At 24.7% G+C, this 19,758-nt stretch overlaps 2 protein-coding genes across 4 annotated transcripts; both read right to left on the bottom strand.

Annotated features, from left to right (window-relative positions):
* Positions 1-300: 300 nt before the first annotated feature.
* LOC132917485 (facilitated trehalose transporter Tret1-like) lies at positions 301-4,974 on the bottom strand. Of its 2 annotated transcripts, XM_060978244.1 has the most exons (7): positions 4,846-4,972; positions 4,598-4,653; positions 4,388-4,526; positions 3,170-3,555; positions 2,681-3,031; positions 2,334-2,602; positions 301-1,635 (listed from the first exon to the last, which is right to left on the bottom strand). In XM_060978244.1, the coding sequence occupies exons 3-7, from the start codon at positions 4,479-4,481 to the stop codon at positions 1,404-1,406; spliced, it is 1,332 nt and encodes a 443-aa protein (XP_060834227.1). In that variant the 5' UTR covers positions 4,482-4,526; positions 4,598-4,653; positions 4,846-4,972; the 3' UTR covers positions 301-1,403. The 2 variants fall into 2 exon arrangements, with proteins under 2 accessions (XP_060834227.1, XP_060834226.1); XM_060978243.1 differs by having other exon boundaries at positions 4,598-4,974.
* A 7,014-nt stretch (positions 4,975-11,988) lies between these two features.
* On the bottom strand, positions 11,989-19,124 carry LOC132931588 (facilitated trehalose transporter Tret1-like). Of its 2 annotated transcripts, none has more exons than XM_060997456.1 (6): positions 18,787-19,124; positions 18,584-18,722; positions 17,657-18,042; positions 16,411-16,770; positions 16,062-16,330; positions 11,989-12,432 (listed from the first exon to the last, which is right to left on the bottom strand). In XM_060997456.1, exons 1-6 carry the CDS (start codon positions 18,856-18,858, stop codon positions 12,195-12,197), a joined length of 1,464 nt encoding a protein of 487 aa, XP_060853439.1. In that variant the 5' UTR covers positions 18,859-19,124; the 3' UTR covers positions 11,989-12,194. The 2 variants fall into 2 exon arrangements, with proteins under 2 accessions (XP_060853439.1, XP_060853438.1); XM_060997455.1 differs by having other exon boundaries at positions 11,993-12,435; positions 18,787-19,121.
* Positions 19,125-19,758: the final 634 nt, after the last annotated feature.

The following is a 19,758-nucleotide window of genomic DNA, read 5'->3' on the forward strand; positions in this document are numbered from 1 at the left end:
GAAAGTAATATAATTTGATTTTGAGTAAAATATATTATTAAATACTAAGGAATTTAACTATATAAATGTGGTGCGACAAAACATAGGTAATATAGATGGTTCAATAAAGGGAATAGGTGGTCCAAGTTAAGCAACCTGCAGTGGTCTAAGTGGCTAAGTTGGAACACTATGTACATTTTTTAAAAACAAAAAATATTACCATAAAATTAACAAAAAAAAAAAAAAACTGCCAAATTGTTGTCCACGTGCAATATTATTGTTTACCATTTAAGTGCAGTTCAATATATTTTATAATTTTAAATAATTAGCTGTTATTCTTCTAAATGTCTAAAGTGGTCTAACCTAGGCAACTCTCTCCTACATTTTTAACTATAAAACAACGTGCACATTTTCATGATTTTGTTAAATTTTAAACTTCAAACGCTTTTATAAAAATTGTATACATATAAATTTTACATATTTTAAGATTACTGAAAGAAAAAGAAAATAAGGAATTTTGTGTTAAATTTTCAAGCATTTTAATCGAGCCTAAACATTTTAATTAAAAAAAAAAAAATTAACACATTGTAAAATAAATAAATATTCACCACGCTTAGAATTATTTTTAAAAATACATTCTAAAATTTATTTATTTTATTTGAATGTTCTCAATGACGAAATTAAATTTTAGTTAATTTTTATAAACAAATAAATTGTAAAACAATAAAAAAAAAATTAACAATTCTACATTTGACCAAAATACAATAATTAATATTTAGTTTTTTACAATAAAATATTATTAAAGCACTTAATTAATTTAAATTTAATATATTTATGTATAATATCATAACTAAAAATATCTTTTAACAGCATTGATAATTTAACTTAATAATTATTAGAGACTAGAGTTTTATATTATCACTTATCAGCACATATAAGTGAATAGGATACCATACCCACATGGCTGCGAAAATTATCAACTTATTTTAAACGTATAATAATTATATATTATATGAACTAATTTGGTGTTGTTAGCTTTAATATTATATTTGAGTTAATAATCAACCTATTTTTAAATTATAGAGTATGGACATTATCTGTGTTTATACATTAGTTTGTTTACAATATTTTAATTTTTAAATATGTTGTAAGGATATTTATATTGTAATATTTTACATACTCACGACTTACATAAAAATTTAAATATCGAAAAAACTATTTTCTTATCTTTGTATTTACTATTTAACAAGAGCTCTATTCACTCATTAAAGCTTACAGCAAAAAATTGGTTATACTAAACGCAAATTTGTTATATTTTATAACGTTTGGTAAGAAGAAAATCATACATGTGGGTGTGGCGTCCTCTTGAATAATAATAATGTTGTCACATACTTCGAAATTACAATAAAAGTAATTAATTTAATTTAGCCATTTTTATTCGATACAAAAAATTCTTCAATTTCTAATAATGTTTTATTTTCAGTTTCCGGCAAATAAAAATAGAAATAGATTAACCCAAAAACGCCAACACAACCAAAGAGAATCATAGTGTACTCCAGACTTAAATACATTTCAATTATTAAGTATGACTTTGTTAATGTGAATAATATTATATAGGCCAATCCTGAGGAAACAGATGTAGCAACTCCTCGGCTTCTACAGGGAAAACAATTCAATCAAAAAAAAATTCATATATCAAGTTAAAGTATTTAAAAGTATGATATAATAAGCAAGTACAATTTTTAAGTAAACATATTTTTAAACGAGATACAGGTAGGTATTATTATAAGCTATAGTTGTAATTTAAAAAATGTATTATACATATCATTACTGTTATAGCAGCAAAATATACTTTTATTTTTATAAAAATAATCATATTGTAGAGTTACAATTTAATAATTATTTTTAATGGTTTCGCATGGAATAATATCCTTTACAGTTCCACTATAACACTGAATTATATCGGACGCTGTATTACTTATACTTAATTTTTAATAGAATATTATTATTTATAGTAATTTTTAAGTAAATCTCCGAGAATATATAATAACATTTTTTTTTTAAATTAGTTATTAAAGTAAAATTATTTTTATTATTCAACTTACGAATTTTAATAAAGTTACTAAATATCTACTAGCAATGGCGTTTTTATAAAACATTAGAATTATAATAATAGTTTTAATAATATAAATTAAAGTAGAAGCCACCTACTCGAAAGTAATTTTTGTCTATCAAAAAATATAAAGAAATTAGTAAGAAAATATAATTTAAAATAAACAATATTTTGATTAAAAGTTTGGAAAAAAAATACTCAATAAAAATATATATATTATATAAAAATATAAATATTTTACTTGTTCGGAAACACTTCAATAAGTATCATCCAAGGCATGCATGAAACACCGCATGAGCCGAAAAAATAAATGCTGCACAGAAATGTTAATGAAATCAAAGGAGACGACATTAGATATTCGGCTTTGACTGCAATAATATATACACCAAGCGAAAATAATAAAACAGTGTTTATCGTTAATGTCAATAGGGTCAACAATCTTTTTCCAGCCCTATGAACAGTCGCAGTTGCTATAATGGACCCGATGCTCGTCAAGCCTGACAGTAGAACCTAAAATTATAATAAAATGTTATCGATTATTTTAATAAAAATCAGCATTACTAAAATAATTATGGTTTATAACCATACCAACGATTCGTTTTGGTTATCGTATAAACCGATTTCTTTCATTATTTTGGTGATAAATGGTCTGGTAGGGAAAATGCTGACTGCGAAAGATACAAAGAAAAAAATCAATATCAATCTAAGTGGTCTATAAACCGCTGGATTTTTGAACTGGGCTAAATTTGAAAATAACTTCTTATCGTCTGTATTAATTTTACAACCACCCTGTGTTCCAGATACTTCATTGTAATGAACCAGTTCGAGAAATTCTGGTTTAATTTTTTCAGGTTCTACCCACCCTCTTAACCAACACATGGCTTCTTCAGCTTTTTCGTTTCGCCCTTTAGCGATCAACCAAATGGGAGACTCCGGGATCTAGACTCGGAAATAAGATAAACATCATATATCAATAACACGACACATACATAGGATACTTTTACAATATAAATTGATGAAAATATTTACGAAAAATATTATAAACAATAATATAGAAAGCCAAATATTAATACGTACGAAAATGACAAAGCAAATGCATATAATGGGGCAAAACATACTGATCAGCGCCGTGGTCTTCCAGTCAAAAAACAATCCCAGAATGTACATAAGTAACGTGCCTATTCTCGTCGCCATGCTTCCCAGCGAACCCAGAGATCCTCTGAGCCTAGGTTCCGATATCTCACCGACGTACGATGAGGTAGATCCGGCCCCGAATCCCGTGCTCAATCCCATCAGAAGTGTCGATGCGCACAGTAACATCGACGATTGTGCGAAGTACAGAAAGACCCATCCGATAATACTGGGAACGTTTGCAAGTATCATACAGCGTTTCTTTCCAAATTTATCTTGCAGGATTCCAGATAATAAACATCCGACCGGGTAGATTATAAACAACAAGCTCCCTGTAAAGTTGCGAATATGAAAAAAAATAATATTGTATATCATAGTAGGTATACCTAATATAGATGTGCAGGTGATCGCTATTATATTGTATTTTTCAAAATTATGATAAACCGTTGTCTTAGTTCTATTGAGTACATAATATTATGATTTATGATCATATAAGTACACTAACTATTAAATAATAATAAAACACAATACAGCAGTTTTTGGTCATATTTTTTATTTCGTAGTGTGTCTCAAAGTATTTACGAGTTACTTATTGTTTTTTTAAACTTAAACATAAAATATTAATACGCTGATACTCGTACAGCTGTGTTTTTCATGTATGTAATAAAAATTAAAAATTTCATCACAATAAATTGTTATCAACTGTGCAATATGTACATTGTACACCATATTACATTTCAACGTTTAAAATAACAGCCCATTATGCACCGATCTAAGTAAATTCTTCTTATCTATTTTGCAAGGTTTAAACTTTAGATGTTATAATAATAGATTATAATATTATCACACAGATTAAATTTAAAACAATATTATTAGGCATATGTAAATATAATATTGTTAGGACGTTCGATGGTACGACGTTATGCATGTAGTATCAGATAAATAATCGTTGAAAAAGTGAGAAATATTAAATAAAACATAATTGTGTTAGAAAATGGTCAACTTTTTCTAGTTTCTACTTTCTACCCTGAACTTATGTTCTTTAAATCTTCTTCAACATTGTAATCAATATTTTAAAACGTATGTCAAAAAATGAAAATTCAAAAAGTTCAATGAGATCAACTTATCGAAAAATATAATAAAAATTAATTTCAATTTGCTTACCGTACCATGAGGCCTCGGTGATCGTTATTGAGAATTCACTGTTTGGGTTTCGATACAAGTCGCGAATGACTATTGCAGATATTGATAAATTCATGCCAAATCCGATAAATAGAAAACTTTGTGCTATTGTCGCCAAACACTATCACAATTTTAATTACATTGGTTAAACATTTTGATTAAAAATGTTTTTATTATAAATAAAACACTTACTTGTGCTAACGTCGCCTTTGGGCCATATTTTTGTGCAGATTTTCGCGTTTGGATTGCTTTTACGTCAGACATCGATAATAAAATAAAAAATATATGTAACACAACGAATACAATTTTATTGATGAACAAAAACTACGTGCATATAAATTTAAATCGTGAACAATATATAAAGTTGTATAATCGTCAGTAACACTTGTTTCTACCTATATTATTAATACCACAGCATATTGATATGTTGAAATACCTACCAGCAATGATAACAGCAAACTGTAAGTAATTTCGCTATAAAAAGTTGTTCATTGATATTGAATACTGACATTTTATACGAGATCATCATTATATTGTTCAACAGATAACCGCCAACATACTAAACGTTATTTCTCTAGGTACATTACTATTATTTTGTTTACAGATTATTTATGTATTTTTTAATTCACGAAGACAATTATTAAATAATTAAGCTATTAAAATGATAATTTAAATCTGTATTGTAATCTGAATAATTATTGATTTAATAACCAATTGACATCGTACTCGTCATGTAATTTATTTATGTAAACAATTTAAATAATAATTTCGATTAAATTAATTTTTATCATATTACCTAAACGTTAACACCATATGTCCATATATGCCAAACACTTCTAATATAAAAATAGTATTTGTAATCTATATTGTTTTCTGTTTCTAGTTGGTCTGGCTGATGTGTGACGTATTTAGAATTAATTGGCTCGAGGAGACATATTATGATGGATAAGTATTTATACAGAGATCACTCATTCGAAAGGATATGGTGCTCCATATCCAGTGAACAAGCATTCCCCTATAATTTGTCTTAGAACTGTAATAATTTAGTGACTTATCAACACAAAATACATTTCCAAAATTAAAATAGATAACCGTTACTTGAAAAATTAAATGATTTTAGTCAAATAAAATATTTATTTAAAATTTTAATGGATCATAAGATCTAAGTACAATATATACAATAGCATAATATTGACAGTAATGTAAATGATATTAATAATACAAATTATACAATAATATACATACATTTAATATAAAAAATTCTCTTCACATAATTATTAAAATATTTCAAGGAAGTAAAGTTCAATTTATGTGTCCTTTGCTAATGACATCAGTCTTTTAATAGATGAAGCTAAAGCATTGTTCTTTGTGAAAATACATAAAAAAAATAGTAATAGACCTGGTTCTATACTATATATTACCATTGATTATAAATCAATAATATTACCTATAACAAAATACAAATATAATATGTGACATTTAAACATAATATTATACATTATAATACTGTTATTTATACATATACATATTATATTGTATAATTTATAGATGAGCCTTAATTGTAGTCATTAACATCAATAATACAAAATTAAATTATGTACTTTTTAGATTTTTCTTATTAGCCATCGCCCATCAGTCATCAATGACTTTTATCTAGTATAATTTCCATATGTCATTGACATACCAATTAGGACTGTAAAAAAGATGTTTTATTTTGTTTTAATTGTTTCGTAAACTTTTTCAAATAATTGGTATATTTAATTATTAACAAACCTTTGTCTTAAGCGTTATAAATAGAAAAAAAATCTGTTTTTTGAAAATAAAAAGACAATTTATTTATTTTGCATTAATAGAACTAATTTTAACTAAAATTCTAATAAATAATACTGATGTTGATGCATATAGTTGATAAAATTATAAATGTTAACTGATAAAACATGATATGTTTTTTGTTTTTGACTTAACTTTATTATTAGCTTTTGACTATTATTTTATGACTATTATTCAATTATTCATAATCTAACTACTCGTACAACGTAAATTGTGTAAAATATTTTAAACACGCGTAAAAACTTTCTAACCTTGCCAATTGCCAATAATCCATTTTGCCCATAATACCCTTACTTAGTTTTTCAGATAGAGCTATCAATATTACCTAAACTTTATTATAGTAACTATATTCTTCTTTTAAATATCTAAATTTATCGAAATTTGAACATTTAATAACTATAAAAATAATAGTAGGTACTCATATATTTTTTTTATTTTTTTATTTTCGGGATTCAGAATAAACAACTTATGAGTAACCTTGTATTATATTTTCAAATCTTAAGTATAAAAATTGAATATTTTTATTTTTTTAGATTCAATTTTGAACTTAAAATGTTTTAAAATTGTGCATATGTATATTAAATACTTATAAATAGCTTTAGTAAGAAATTATGAACAACCTTGTATATAAATTTGTTTTCGGATTACAGCAGAATAAAAAAATTAATTTTATCAAAAACCGGTTTAAAATTCCAGTTTATCCTTAATTATTTTTTTTTTTTGTTCTTAATTTTTAAGATATAAAGTGAACATTTTTTATTTTTGACCCTTTGGGGTATTAACTAAATAAATTTTCATACTAGAAAATATATCGAAGATAAAAACAAACCATTTTTTGTAGTTCGAAAAGGTGATGCCAAAAAAAAATCACACATACATAGTATCTAATATTGTTAGATGGAATTAAACAAATATTATTACTATTATAGGTATTATAAATATTTATAATGTCGATAGGCACAGGGTACAACTGATCACAATCAATTCCATTCCTTCCAACTGTATCTGGACTAGCAGACCAAGTCGAGTATTTTTCAAAAAATATTAAATGCAAATGTATTTTTACTAAAATCTAATTTGACTTAATATAAATGTCTAACTCCAATTAGGACTTAATCAACTTATCTCGCTTTAGAATACTACCATACTGATACATGCAACTGATATTATAATCAACATTATTATCAAACTTCATACATTATTTTAAAATGATTAGTAATAAATATATTATTATAATCAAAAGCAATAATTAAGCATTACAGCTTGGACCTGAATATGAAACAGTATTTTTAGTGTATCGGTATCACTAATTACAATAATTAGATAAAATACTCAACGTAAATATGTACTTTAAAATATAATAATGATACGAGTGTGTGTTTTTTCGACGGTACAACTGGCCCTTAAATAGGCTTATAACTAATTCAATATAAATCATGTATATACTCATATCTATGTATAGATTTTTGTACAATATTATACATAAATATATAATGTACCACGTTCAAATCGTACATAGATTAGATTAAATTTTACAAGTCTCAACTGAATTAGGTAATTTTTTTTTAACTTGTTTTATTTCATATTTGCCTTTTAGATATTGAATAAAACATGCGATCCATATTGATTTAATTAATATATAATGTTTTTTTTTATTTTTTTGAACAAATAAAGAGAACGTATCAATTTTTTCAAAAAACTCAATTATATATCTCACATTAATGGTGTTATAACCTTAAGAGGACGCAATACTCGCATGTGTTGTCTCTGTCTTACACACGCGTAACATAGTTAAAAACTGTTTTGCGCGGGACAATTTTACTCCCTTGATATTTATATCAAAATTACCAAAATTTTAAAGCGCATTGAGAAGAACTGTACCTGTGTTGTAGCGTTTTAGTTTTTTTGATAGTGGTAACCAATAATTTAAAATAATTAAATTAAAAAAACCTAAAGTTCTCAAACCGATAACTTTAATTGCATTCATGTTATCAAAAAAATTAAAACGCTACGACACAGGTAAAGTTCTTCTCAATGCGATTTAAAATGTTGGTAATTTTGTTACAAATATCGAGGGAGTAAAATAGTCTCACGCAAAACAGTTTTTAACTACCTATGTTACGCGTTTATAAGACAGAGACAACACATGCGGGTATAGCGTCCTCTTAACAAAATATAATAGGAGTATAATACTACGCAATATTTATTTTATTAAACATGAAAATTGACAACCTAGTTTTAGGTACCTAATTAAACATTTGAAAAAATACCAGCAACCAAAGTAAAATATTAAAAATTAAAACTATATAAATGTAATTTTAGTTATTCGATTATTATGAGAAAAAAAATTGCTAGAATACTTTAAGTATGTCCCATTTTAGTAGCGTAGGTTAGGTTAAATATTATATATTATAGCCATATATAGGATCGGGCGGATCATTTGACCAGTCTGCAATCTGTAAAATATTTATACATCAATTTGTGAGTTATATTTATTTATTTTAGTTGTTATATTATTATAGACTAAAAACCCTAAAGTATTGTAGGTAATTTTAATAGTTCAGCTCTAATATAACTGTCTGTCTAATCTAAATATTTACAATTTAATATTATTATAGCACAGACAGTTATAGTTATTATTGATTTGTATATTAATTATTGTATACTTACAAAGGTAAGTATACAATAATAGTAATATTATAAGTATATAATAATATTTTGTATCTCATACTAAGACACGCATTTAAATTCAAAATTCAACACTAGTAAGCTGGAAATGAGTAAATGTTGTGCTACGACAAATCTTAAATTATAAATTTAAACCAATTAACACCTTTTTATTAAATGTATTAATTCGATATTTATTTGTTTGTATTACCTATATAATATTATGTATTATCAATATATTAATTATATTGGTTTATAAGATGCATTTTATACGCGAGAAAGTGCAGTTACTAATCTAGCTATTTATATTATTATTTATTATTATAGTCGATCGACGTTTGCGCGTTCTCACTTACGATGTGGATTAGGCTTACTAACTGGCCTACCAGGGACACCACAATAAGAAATGCGCCTCGTGTAATACCTCATAAACAACATGGATGGTGTTATTGTATGTCTTTTAACAATAAAGGTGATGAAGAAAATTACACAACACTATTAAGTTAGTATCTTACACAAAGTATTTATTAAATACCAATAATTAAATAATTATTTATACAAAAAAACGAGAACTATTGATGTTTTTAAAGTATTATACAATACTGCAATAGTTTTGAAAAAAAAATATTCTTTAACTAATTATAAAAAGACTCCAAGTAGTTATTTTATTAGTGACTTATAATTAGTCCTTATTTTACTACAAAAGACATAAACTAATGCTGGTTCAATTTAATATTGACAAAAATATTGTAATTTGTATGTACTAGTAATTAAAACATTAATAAAATCAGTAGTCAGCACTGAATCATTGGTTACATATTTGTGTCAACATACTCAAATAAAAATGTTTGAATGCGATTGTATACACTTGGATTTTACATATTATGTAACATAGACTACAATTCTTCTAAAATTATTTTCCATTCAAAATTATCGGAAATCTGTTTGACCTCTGATAGCTGTTAGACGGGCTAGTACTAATATCAAAAGCATGGGTATCAATATTTTTATTTTAAAAATAAAATAATTTAATTTTATTCATAAGATATTACCATACATATTAAATATTTACAGCATTGTATTTAAATATATCGTATACTAAATTACTTTTTGATGAAAGTGTCTTATAGTTTACTGGACATTGTAATGATGTTTAGGTACATAGGTTATATAAGATACTTATAAGTTATAACATTATTTAAAAGTTAAATTAAATTTTTTACTCGACACTCGTCAAATTTGAATTTAATAATTTATCATTATGTAAGAAAAACGATTCTGAGTGGCGACGATCTATTATTGATTTATAGATATGTTTATTGATATTGTTCTTTAAGTAATTTATTTTACTATTATTATTAGAGTAGGTTAATTTAATTTTTTCAATAATATACCCTGTGGTCCACTATCCACGCATAGGTATGCTAATCGAAATTAAAAAAAGTCATCTACATAATATAACATATTGCACCTAATTCACCATTTATTCTTTGAAACGTTTGCCACTTTAATACACTGTGTTGTATGTGTATAATTGTTACTATACCTAACTATCTATAACATAGCATAACAACAAATTTAAAAAAAAATCATTCTCAGGGCTTTGTGCATATAACTCAATTATTAATAATAATAATACATAATATCAAATTATCTGTTAATATAATTAAATTTTACACACACATATGATATTATGGTAATAGGAAGGACAATCTAACTCTTCCAGTGTTTAAATTTTCTAATTATGATTAATTTAAATTTTTTCTATGTTGTATTTATTTTTAATTATAAATGATTATAAATAATTATAATAATTAAACACAAGATTTAAAATAAATTAGCTAAATTACCTGTCACTGCCGGTTTACAGTAAAAAATAAGATTGTTGAATAACTATATAGGTAAGTAAATATAAATAAATATCAAAAATGTATTTATCGTTATAATATAATGTGTCATTAATGTTTAGGAAAAACATAAAATGGAAGGTAATAACATTTATAGATATACGCAAGAAATTTTCATACGGGAGAATTGCAAATATTTTATCCAAAATAAACAAATGAAAATTATAATGAATTTCTGTATTATTATTATAGAATTTCTTTATGAACTATGATGCTCATTGTATCTTTTTTGTTGTTTAGAATTATTCATATTTTTAATTTTTCATAATATTTTTCTAACTCTGGACATGGCAACATAAAGTTGACCATGACTAAATACAGGTTGGGTAAATACAAACCTTACCCTATACTTTATCCAATGTGTGATCCTGTTCTTTGTTTACTGCCATATCAAAAGCTATTTTTATCGGAAATTGACGTCTAGTAATGATACGATAACGCAGCAGTAGAGGTAGGACGTGTGCGTGCACAAATGCATAATGTATACGCCAAGTAATAATTATGCAGTAGACGTATATAGGAAAGTGGGGATTGTAAAGGTGTGTGTGTGTGCACATGGCAATCAACACATATCGCTATACGGAAAACTAATTATTTCCGAAAACTATTTAATTGATGCATTTTTGGACTTTTCTCATTATATGGCTCATTTGATCATTGAGTTAAAAAAAATAAATGATGAAAATCAGTTCAGTAGAACTTCAGATATAGCTGTCTAACGAAATCGCCTCAAATTTTAATAATATATGTACCTATATAAAAAAAGATGATTAATTTGGCCATTTTTAAAATCGATTTGCTAAAAAACAGACACAATAACCTTTATAAGAATTAATAAAAAAATTAAATATTTTCTTAATAATTTCTTTATTTTAATTTATTACGTGGATGTATTTAATTATTTATGACATAATTATTAATGACATAATATTTCAATAGCATTAAAATATTTTTATTGTTGAAAATAAGAGCATAGGGAATAAAATTCCACCAAGTATTATATATTTATTTATAAACATAATAGAAATACGTTTGAAGTTGTTATTAATCTTTTTATCGTAATTTATTTTTTTCCATTTCAAAAATAATTTATTTAAATATAATAATAATGTATATATTTTTTATTTCCTACGTAAAAATATTATAATAAAATATTGATTCATTTTATTTAAGGTAATTGTATTATTTGCTCAAAAACGAAGAATTTTGAAATAATTCTTCTCAAATTATTATAAATTGATATTTTTCATAGTAAATTAAAAATATCGTTAAGTTTTTTTATTTAAATACGCATGTTAAGATTTATTTAAAATATTTTAAACTTATAGATTATATTATATACAAAAAAAAAATTAATATTGAATTTATGAAATATTAAAATATTTTTATCTACGTTCGACCTTTTGATCCGATGCAAAAAATTCTTCGATTTCTAATAACGTTTTATTTTCAGTTTCTGGCAAATAAAAATAAAAGTATATTAATCCACAAATACCAATACAACCAAAAAGAAGCATCGAGTACTCAATACTCAAAAACATTTCAACTGTTAGATATGACTTTGTTAATGCAAACAAAAGTAAATATGACATTCCTGTACATACTCCAGTAGCAATTCCTCGACTTCTGAAAAAAATAAAATATTAAATAATCATCAATATTGAATAATAATTAATAAGTAAAAACGAAAAATGTCAAACAAAATAATTTACATAATATTGCTAACTATTGGGTACCATTCTTTCTCTACAAAACCAAAAAAAGCTAACTAAAGAGTTATGAGCAAAAATTTATACCAAGATAAATGCTGAGATTTTATATAGATAAATGATAAAAATTATACCGAATACGATACTCAAATACACATTAGCTATAAGACGTACAAAATAATATAAATAGATAATATAATATCTATGTAGGTTATCTATACTCAAGGTCAAGGATGGGATTGAAAATCGGTATCTAGATACTAGATATTTATATCTTTAGTGTATCGCAATAATACAAATATTATATAATTTTTTACGGAGATTCGTGACATTAGATACTTAATACTTACATTTTAAGTACTTAGATACTTGGTATTCAAGACCATTTATAACCAATTTAATGGATACATTAAAGTAAGTCACAGATTTTTCAAAATTTTTGTATACACATATAGGAGTTTATTTTAAATGGTAAAAATAAAAAAAAAAATAATAAAAATAGATAACAATCTATATGCAATATTTTAATAATAATTATACTTGCGGATATTATTCTATAACAAAATTAATAATTATTCTTTTTATACATTTATTAGTAGTCAAAACTATAAACTAAAGTCAACAACTTAACACCACAGAACATAACAATAAGTATAATAATAAATACGTATATAGTTGATGTAATCGTTCATATTCATCTTATACTAAAAGTTAAAATTTAAAATACTGTAATATAGTCAATATGAAGTCACAATTTTTTCAGTGTGTGTAAACAATTTTATCGTGCAAATAAGTAAGTTAAATAACCTAATATTTGGGAATTTTGGATTACAATAAACAAAATGTTATTTAATTATAACCACTCATACTAGTGGTAATATTATTAAACTATATTATATAAGTATACCGATAATACATATACAGTCATATAGATATGATATAATGTATATGTGACTATGTGAAATATTTTATATAGAAATAAAATAATAAACAGTAAATTCCCATTCAATGTTCATGTACTGAAGACTCAACAAATAAAAGTTGAAGACTAAAAACGTATCAAGATTTAAGAAAAATTGTACTTAAGATATACGTATTTAAATTACTTGTACCAAAGATACTGCCCAATCCCGGCAATACTAGATTATAATCTATCGGTTATAATAAAGCCTATTAAACACCAATTACTTTTATATAAGCAAAACATATTGCTAACAAATTTGAAATTTTTTTGAAGATATCGATAGAATATTTAGTAATGTATAAATAAATTTAATCAACATTAAAACTAATGATTAGAACCCGAATTTTGTGTAATAATGGCACTCAAACAAAGAACAACTAATTGGTTAGTTAGGGATATATCACTACTATATTGTTTATTTATTGCGCCTTTTCTAAGTTTAATATTTTGTTACAGTATTATCGTAGTTTAGTTAAGGTAAACAAACGTTAAAAATGCTAAAAGTTAAAATATTGTTTTTATATCATTTGTATATTTGCGTGCATATTAAACAAATATCAGAAATTTTTTAAGTCTATTATTGCTTTATGCTTGTAACTGCATTAAGATGAGAGAACAATTTCTAAATACCTAGTATTTAATAAAAGCGTACTTTAGTAATACTATTTTCTATGTAAATATTAAAATACTTTAATGATTAAAATGTTTATTTATTTGTATTTGAGTTAAATTTATGATTTTCTTATTTTTTAAAAGAAACTTATGTTACTTATAAGATTGAAAATGTTATCCATTTACGATTATAAAGATTCTCTCTATGCGTCGTAAAATGTTGATGAATTTATAAAAAAAAGAAAAATTGGATTTTGTACTTTAAAACTGCAAAATCTATTATTTTAAATAAAATGTACTTATTTGTCAAAATCAGTCCAAGATGGTTTTTTAATCTAAGTATATCATATTTTCAGAAGCAAAAAAAATTTGATTTTCACCTCTCCATAAAAAAATTGAAAGTATGCTATTGTCATCTATTTTTTTAATTAAAATATAAACCACATATTTATAATAATTATTAATTTTGTATAGTTAATAACTAATAAGTAGTAATTAATACCCAAAAAAATTAAAACAAAATTATTTTACTTTAAATAATATACATTGTGAATTAATTCTTTAGTAAAAAAAGGTGTGAAAATACTGTACACTATATAGTTGTTTAGCGGGTAACTGTCATGGATGTGTTAAATTTGTATTCAATATAGGTATTATTATTATTCATTATATTACACAAAAAACGTTTTTGAGCGGAGACGGAGTATTAGCCTTTATTACTAAGTATATTTTATGGTAATATGTTTTTATTATATTGGTATTAAATTATTTTATATTATTATTAGTATTTCGGTAGGTTGATCTATTTTTTTCGGAAACATTATACTTATTATACCTATTGTTGATATTTAATTATTTAAATATAATAATATATTATGTTTAATGTTTATATTATATAATTGTTATCAACTGTTATAGCCTATGGGTATAAGGACTAATAAAGTAATAAGTAATCTTGTATTCAATTTTAAATTTATCTTGATTTTGACAAATTGTTGTTAAAATTATAAGTATAAAAACTTATAAATTATTCAATTGTATATTTTCAATATTTATTAGTTATTAAATTAATAACTTATGAGAAACTTTGTATTACATTTGCAAACCTTTTAATTTATCCACAATTTTTTTTTAAACTAAAAAAATATGGAAATTGTATATGTTTATAAATAGATTAAAGAAAATTAAAATATTTATAAAATTATATTATTTGTAAGAAATACTGATATAAAAATTTGGGGAAAATTTCAAGTCTCTATAGTAAATAATTTTCGAATAACAAAATCGATTTTGTCAAGTAATAATTTTGCATAAAATCCCCATTTTTCCTTGTTTCTTTTTTGAAATTTACTTTAATCCCCAATAGTATCAATTAGATCCAATTTTTTTCTAAAATCCACCCCTAAAGTTTAAAATTAAAGCATGTTTGTTGTCACAAAAGGCAAGGACAGGCAGAAAAAACTCATAGTAAAATCAATACATCCATCCCCGCTCAGCATTTAAAAGGTATTTTATAAATAATTATAATATGGAGTCTATTCATCGTGAGTCAATTCATCGCGTATTAGTTCATTGTGTCCAATTCATTGCAATGTTAATTCAACGTAACCAATAATAACCACTGAACTGGACCTTTCAAACTCAGCAGACACTGATAATAAAAAAAAAACACTCAATATTACTTAAATAAATAGCGAATAATAACACTAATATAAGTGCTCATTAGAACCGCGCTTTGGCAAATCCCTATAGAATCTAAATTAATTATAAGATTATAATAATTATAAATAATATACCTAATATTAATTTATGCACGATAATGCACGCAATGAATTGATATTTGATAAATTGACATAATATGTGATATGTATATCCGATTATATTATATTATTATTTATATATTATATTGTATACAAAAAAGGGTTAGTTTAACTATTCTGTCAATAACGTTGTTAAATTATATTTACTTGTTCGGGAACACTTCACCAATTAACATCCAGGGTATGCATGCTACACCACAACCGCCAGATAGGTAAACACCGCCGATTAATGTTAAAGGAATCCATTGCGTCGATTTAATATAATTGTTTTTCATGGCCACAATATATACGCTAAATAATAATAATAAAAAAGAGTTCATTGATATCGTTACTAACGACAAAAATCTTTTCCGGAAACGACGTATAGTTAAAATCAATATTACACTCCCAACCATTTGCAAAATGGAAAAAATAATCTAAAAATAAATTTATCTTAATTATTTATTCATAATATGCGTATATACTATTATTATTTATATCACTGCAGTATTTATACCAAATATATACTTTGGTTATCTCGCAAACCAACTTCTGTCATTATTTTACCAATGAATGGTTTGCCAGGAGTAAGGTTAATTACATAAGACGTGAAAAAATAGATCATTATTAACTTCATCGGTTTATAAACCGATGGTTCCTTGAATTGGGCTATTTTTGACAGTAAATTCTTATTATCGCTTGTAACAACATTGCTATATTGAGTTCCAATTGTTCCAGATACATTATTATAATGTAATAGTTTAAATAATTCAGGTTTAACTGTATCGGAGTCTACCCATCCTCTTAGCCAACACAGGGCTTTTTCAGCTTTTTCGTTTTTACCTTTGGCAATTAACCAAATGGGAGATTCTGGAATCTAAACAAAGAAGATAAAAAATTCTATCAATTAATTTCAACGTAAGTGAGAACTGGTTAATAATAAACATATATAAAATGATTCACCAAATCCGTTCACCTTAATTTTCATTTAATAATGAGTTTATAAAAATTTTGATTTTTGGAGTGTATAATCGTACTTAAAGAAAATTTTCAAATTCTTGAAACTTTTTTTACTATACACTTTAAGTTTCCTAAAGATACGAACTTCTATTTTTCAAACAGTAACCTCTTTTTATATAGTAAATAAGCATATATATATATTTAAATTTTATGTTCTTACTTAATTCAAAATTCAGAGTAATTTTTCAGTTATTAAAATATTTATGTTAAAGATAATAGCCTTTGAAAATGGTTTTACAGAATGATAAAATAGATGTAATATTAGATCAAGTATTTTTTTTTATATAGTTATACTATTTTTATTAATTATAAATATTTATTGATTATTAATCAATGATTAATAAATATTACTATTATTTTCAAATTACGTTAATAATTGGCCATCTTCCAACCATATCATATAATGTAAAAATTATCCTTATTCTTTAGTATACAAAGTTAAATAATTCAAAAATTATTTGTTTAAATTTTGATTTTGATAAATCCAAGTTTTCAGAAAAATTATCCGCTAAATAATTTAACATGCAAAAGGGAGATTGCTTTTTAAAAAACAGATATTTGGATCTCCACTGGACACCTTAAATAGTACAACAAATTTCAAGAATTTGAAATGAAATATGATCAATAATTATATTTCAAACATTTAAAAATTAGATTTTGAATAATTGGGTTATTGAAAAATAATATAGAGATGATCATTATTGATGAATCACCTGATATAGGTAATATAAAATTTCACATACAAAAATGATTAACAATATACAAATTATTGGACAACAAATACTCAACAGTGCAACAGTTCGCCAGTCAAAAAATGAACTCAAAGTAAAAGTTATCATTATTCCAAATAAAGCTGCAGTATTCGTTAGTGAAGCCATGGCTCCTCTGATTCTTGGTTCTGTTATTTCTCCGATGTAGGCGTGTACTGCGCCAGCGCCAACGCCTATACTGAATCCCATCAAAAGTGTCGATGCGTAGAGAAAAAACGACGAGTGAGCTAAATACAGTAAAGTCCAGCCGATGATGCTAGGAATGTTTGCAAAAATCATGCAACGCTTTTTTCCGAACCTCTCTTGTAGGATACCCGATAGAAAACATCCAAATGGGTGAATTATAAACAATATACTCCCTATATAATATATTTTAAATAAAATAACAATGCATATCATATAACATGGGTGGCCAGCGAAAAGAGACTCGCGAGCCATCAAATATATTAATAATTTATGGAAGAGCCAAAATGTAAAAAAAAAAAAAAAGGTCATACATAAATATAAATAATCGCGGGCCGCGGTTTGGCCACCCATGTCATATAATAGAATAAATGTAATATATATAATATAGTATAATTAGTACATACATATAAAATATATAATAATATAAAATAAATTATTTGGTTATTTATAATATTTTTATACCTGATTTATAGTTATACATCGCAAAAAAACAAAAATAATACTTTTAAATATCATTATTATTATAGTTTCGATAGTGAATATTTTTTAAGTTGATATATTTTAAATAAATGTACAGCCTAACAAGTTTAATTGTAATATATATGTATATATATATTATATATTATACGCAATAAATTCATAACAAGATATGTTATACGATATACGATATAAGTTTCAATGTTTCAAAAATGATATAAATAAATATTTACTTACCGTACCAAGATGCTTCGTTTAGTGATATTGAGAAATCGCTTTTAGTATTTCCGTACAAGTGATGAATAACAATTGCTGATATTGCTAATTGCATACCCAAACCGATTGACAGAAAACTCTGTGCTATAGTAGCCAACAACTAAAATGTTTTGATTTTAATGTTTTAATTGAACATAAAATATGTTTGAGAATAAAAAATTTACTTGAGCCAATGTCGCCATCGAACTATATTTGATTGATGTGTATTCGCTAGCTATCATACTATTATCAACCATTGTTCTACTTACTAGTCACTTCAGATTACAATATATTAATTTAAGTTTTAAAATAAAAGATATTTTATAACATTAAACATAGGTAGCGTGTATAATTTAAAAATCATACGAATTATGATAAATTTCGTTTGTATTGATATTGTGATAATTGATTACTATGTAAATACAACCTTTGAACTCACTTTTGTAAAACGGAAATTAAAGTTACGAGTATAACATATTATTGTTTGTGTTTTTTGTTTTATACATAGTATTAACCGTGAAAAAATAAAAGTTATGTAATATTTTTATGTTATATTACTTACTGTATTACAAAAACATTTATACTAATTACTATTTTAGATTTATAGAAGGCTAAGTAAGTTTTTATCGATACTTTAATACTTTCTACGAATAGATAAATTCTATGAATAGATAAAACGCTTATGATAAACGTAAATATTTTTATACATTTATGTATACAATATATTGTCCATTATTGCCATCATAGTACCATTACGTTTAAATGCGTGTGGTAACTGGTAGACTTATAAATAATAAGATAGACATAATAAAAAGTGGACTATTAATTAACCGATTTGGTGTACCTACAATAAGTTCGATTCTACCTCTCCATCGAGTAAGTCTCCGTAATGGATGTGTTAAATTTTAATTAAGTTATTAAACGATTCTGATTGGAAACGGTCAATATCACGATGCAGCCCATGTATATTACTAAGTATATTTTATCATATAAATCATAATATTGTTATTAAATTACAGTAAAATATTTTACAATTAGTTATATGGCTGGTTGAAATATTTTTAAATGCTTTTAAATAACAATTCTAATTACTCGGGGTCAATACATTGGATTGGAATTGATCCATTTTATGTTCACACCTAGATAAATTACCAAAT

This window comes from Rhopalosiphum padi, chromosome 1, assembly GCF_020882245.1.
Source record: "Rhopalosiphum padi isolate XX-2018 chromosome 1, ASM2088224v1, whole genome shotgun sequence".
NCBI classification, from domain to species: Eukaryota; Metazoa; Arthropoda; class Insecta; order Hemiptera; family Aphididae; genus Rhopalosiphum; species Rhopalosiphum padi.

Bases quoted from the DNA above. Each gene is read 5' to 3' on its own strand.
- LOC132917485 (XM_060978243.1), bottom strand. From the start codon at position 4,669: ATGTCTGACGTAAAAGCAATCCAAACGCGAAAATCTGCACAAAAATAT. The intron at 4,527-4,597 runs GTAAGTGTTTTA...AAATTGTGATAG, and splicing joins CAAAGGCGACGTTAGCACAA to TGTTTGGCGACAATAGCACA. The intron at 1,636-2,333 runs GTAAAATATTTA...TTTTCCCTGTAG, and splicing joins ATTGAAGTGTTTCCGAACAA to AAGCCGAGGAGTTGCTACAT.
- LOC132931588 (XM_060997455.1), bottom strand. From the start codon at position 18,858: ATGGTTGATAATAGTATGATAGCTAGCGAATACACATCAATCAAATAT. The intron at 18,043-18,583 runs GTAAGTAAATAT...TATATTATATAG, and splicing joins AAACGAAGCATCTTGGTACG to GGAGTATATTGTTTATAATT. The intron at 16,331-16,410 runs GTATAAATACTG...ATTTATTTTTAG, and splicing joins ATAACCAAAGTATATATTTG to ATTATTTTTTCCATTTTGCA.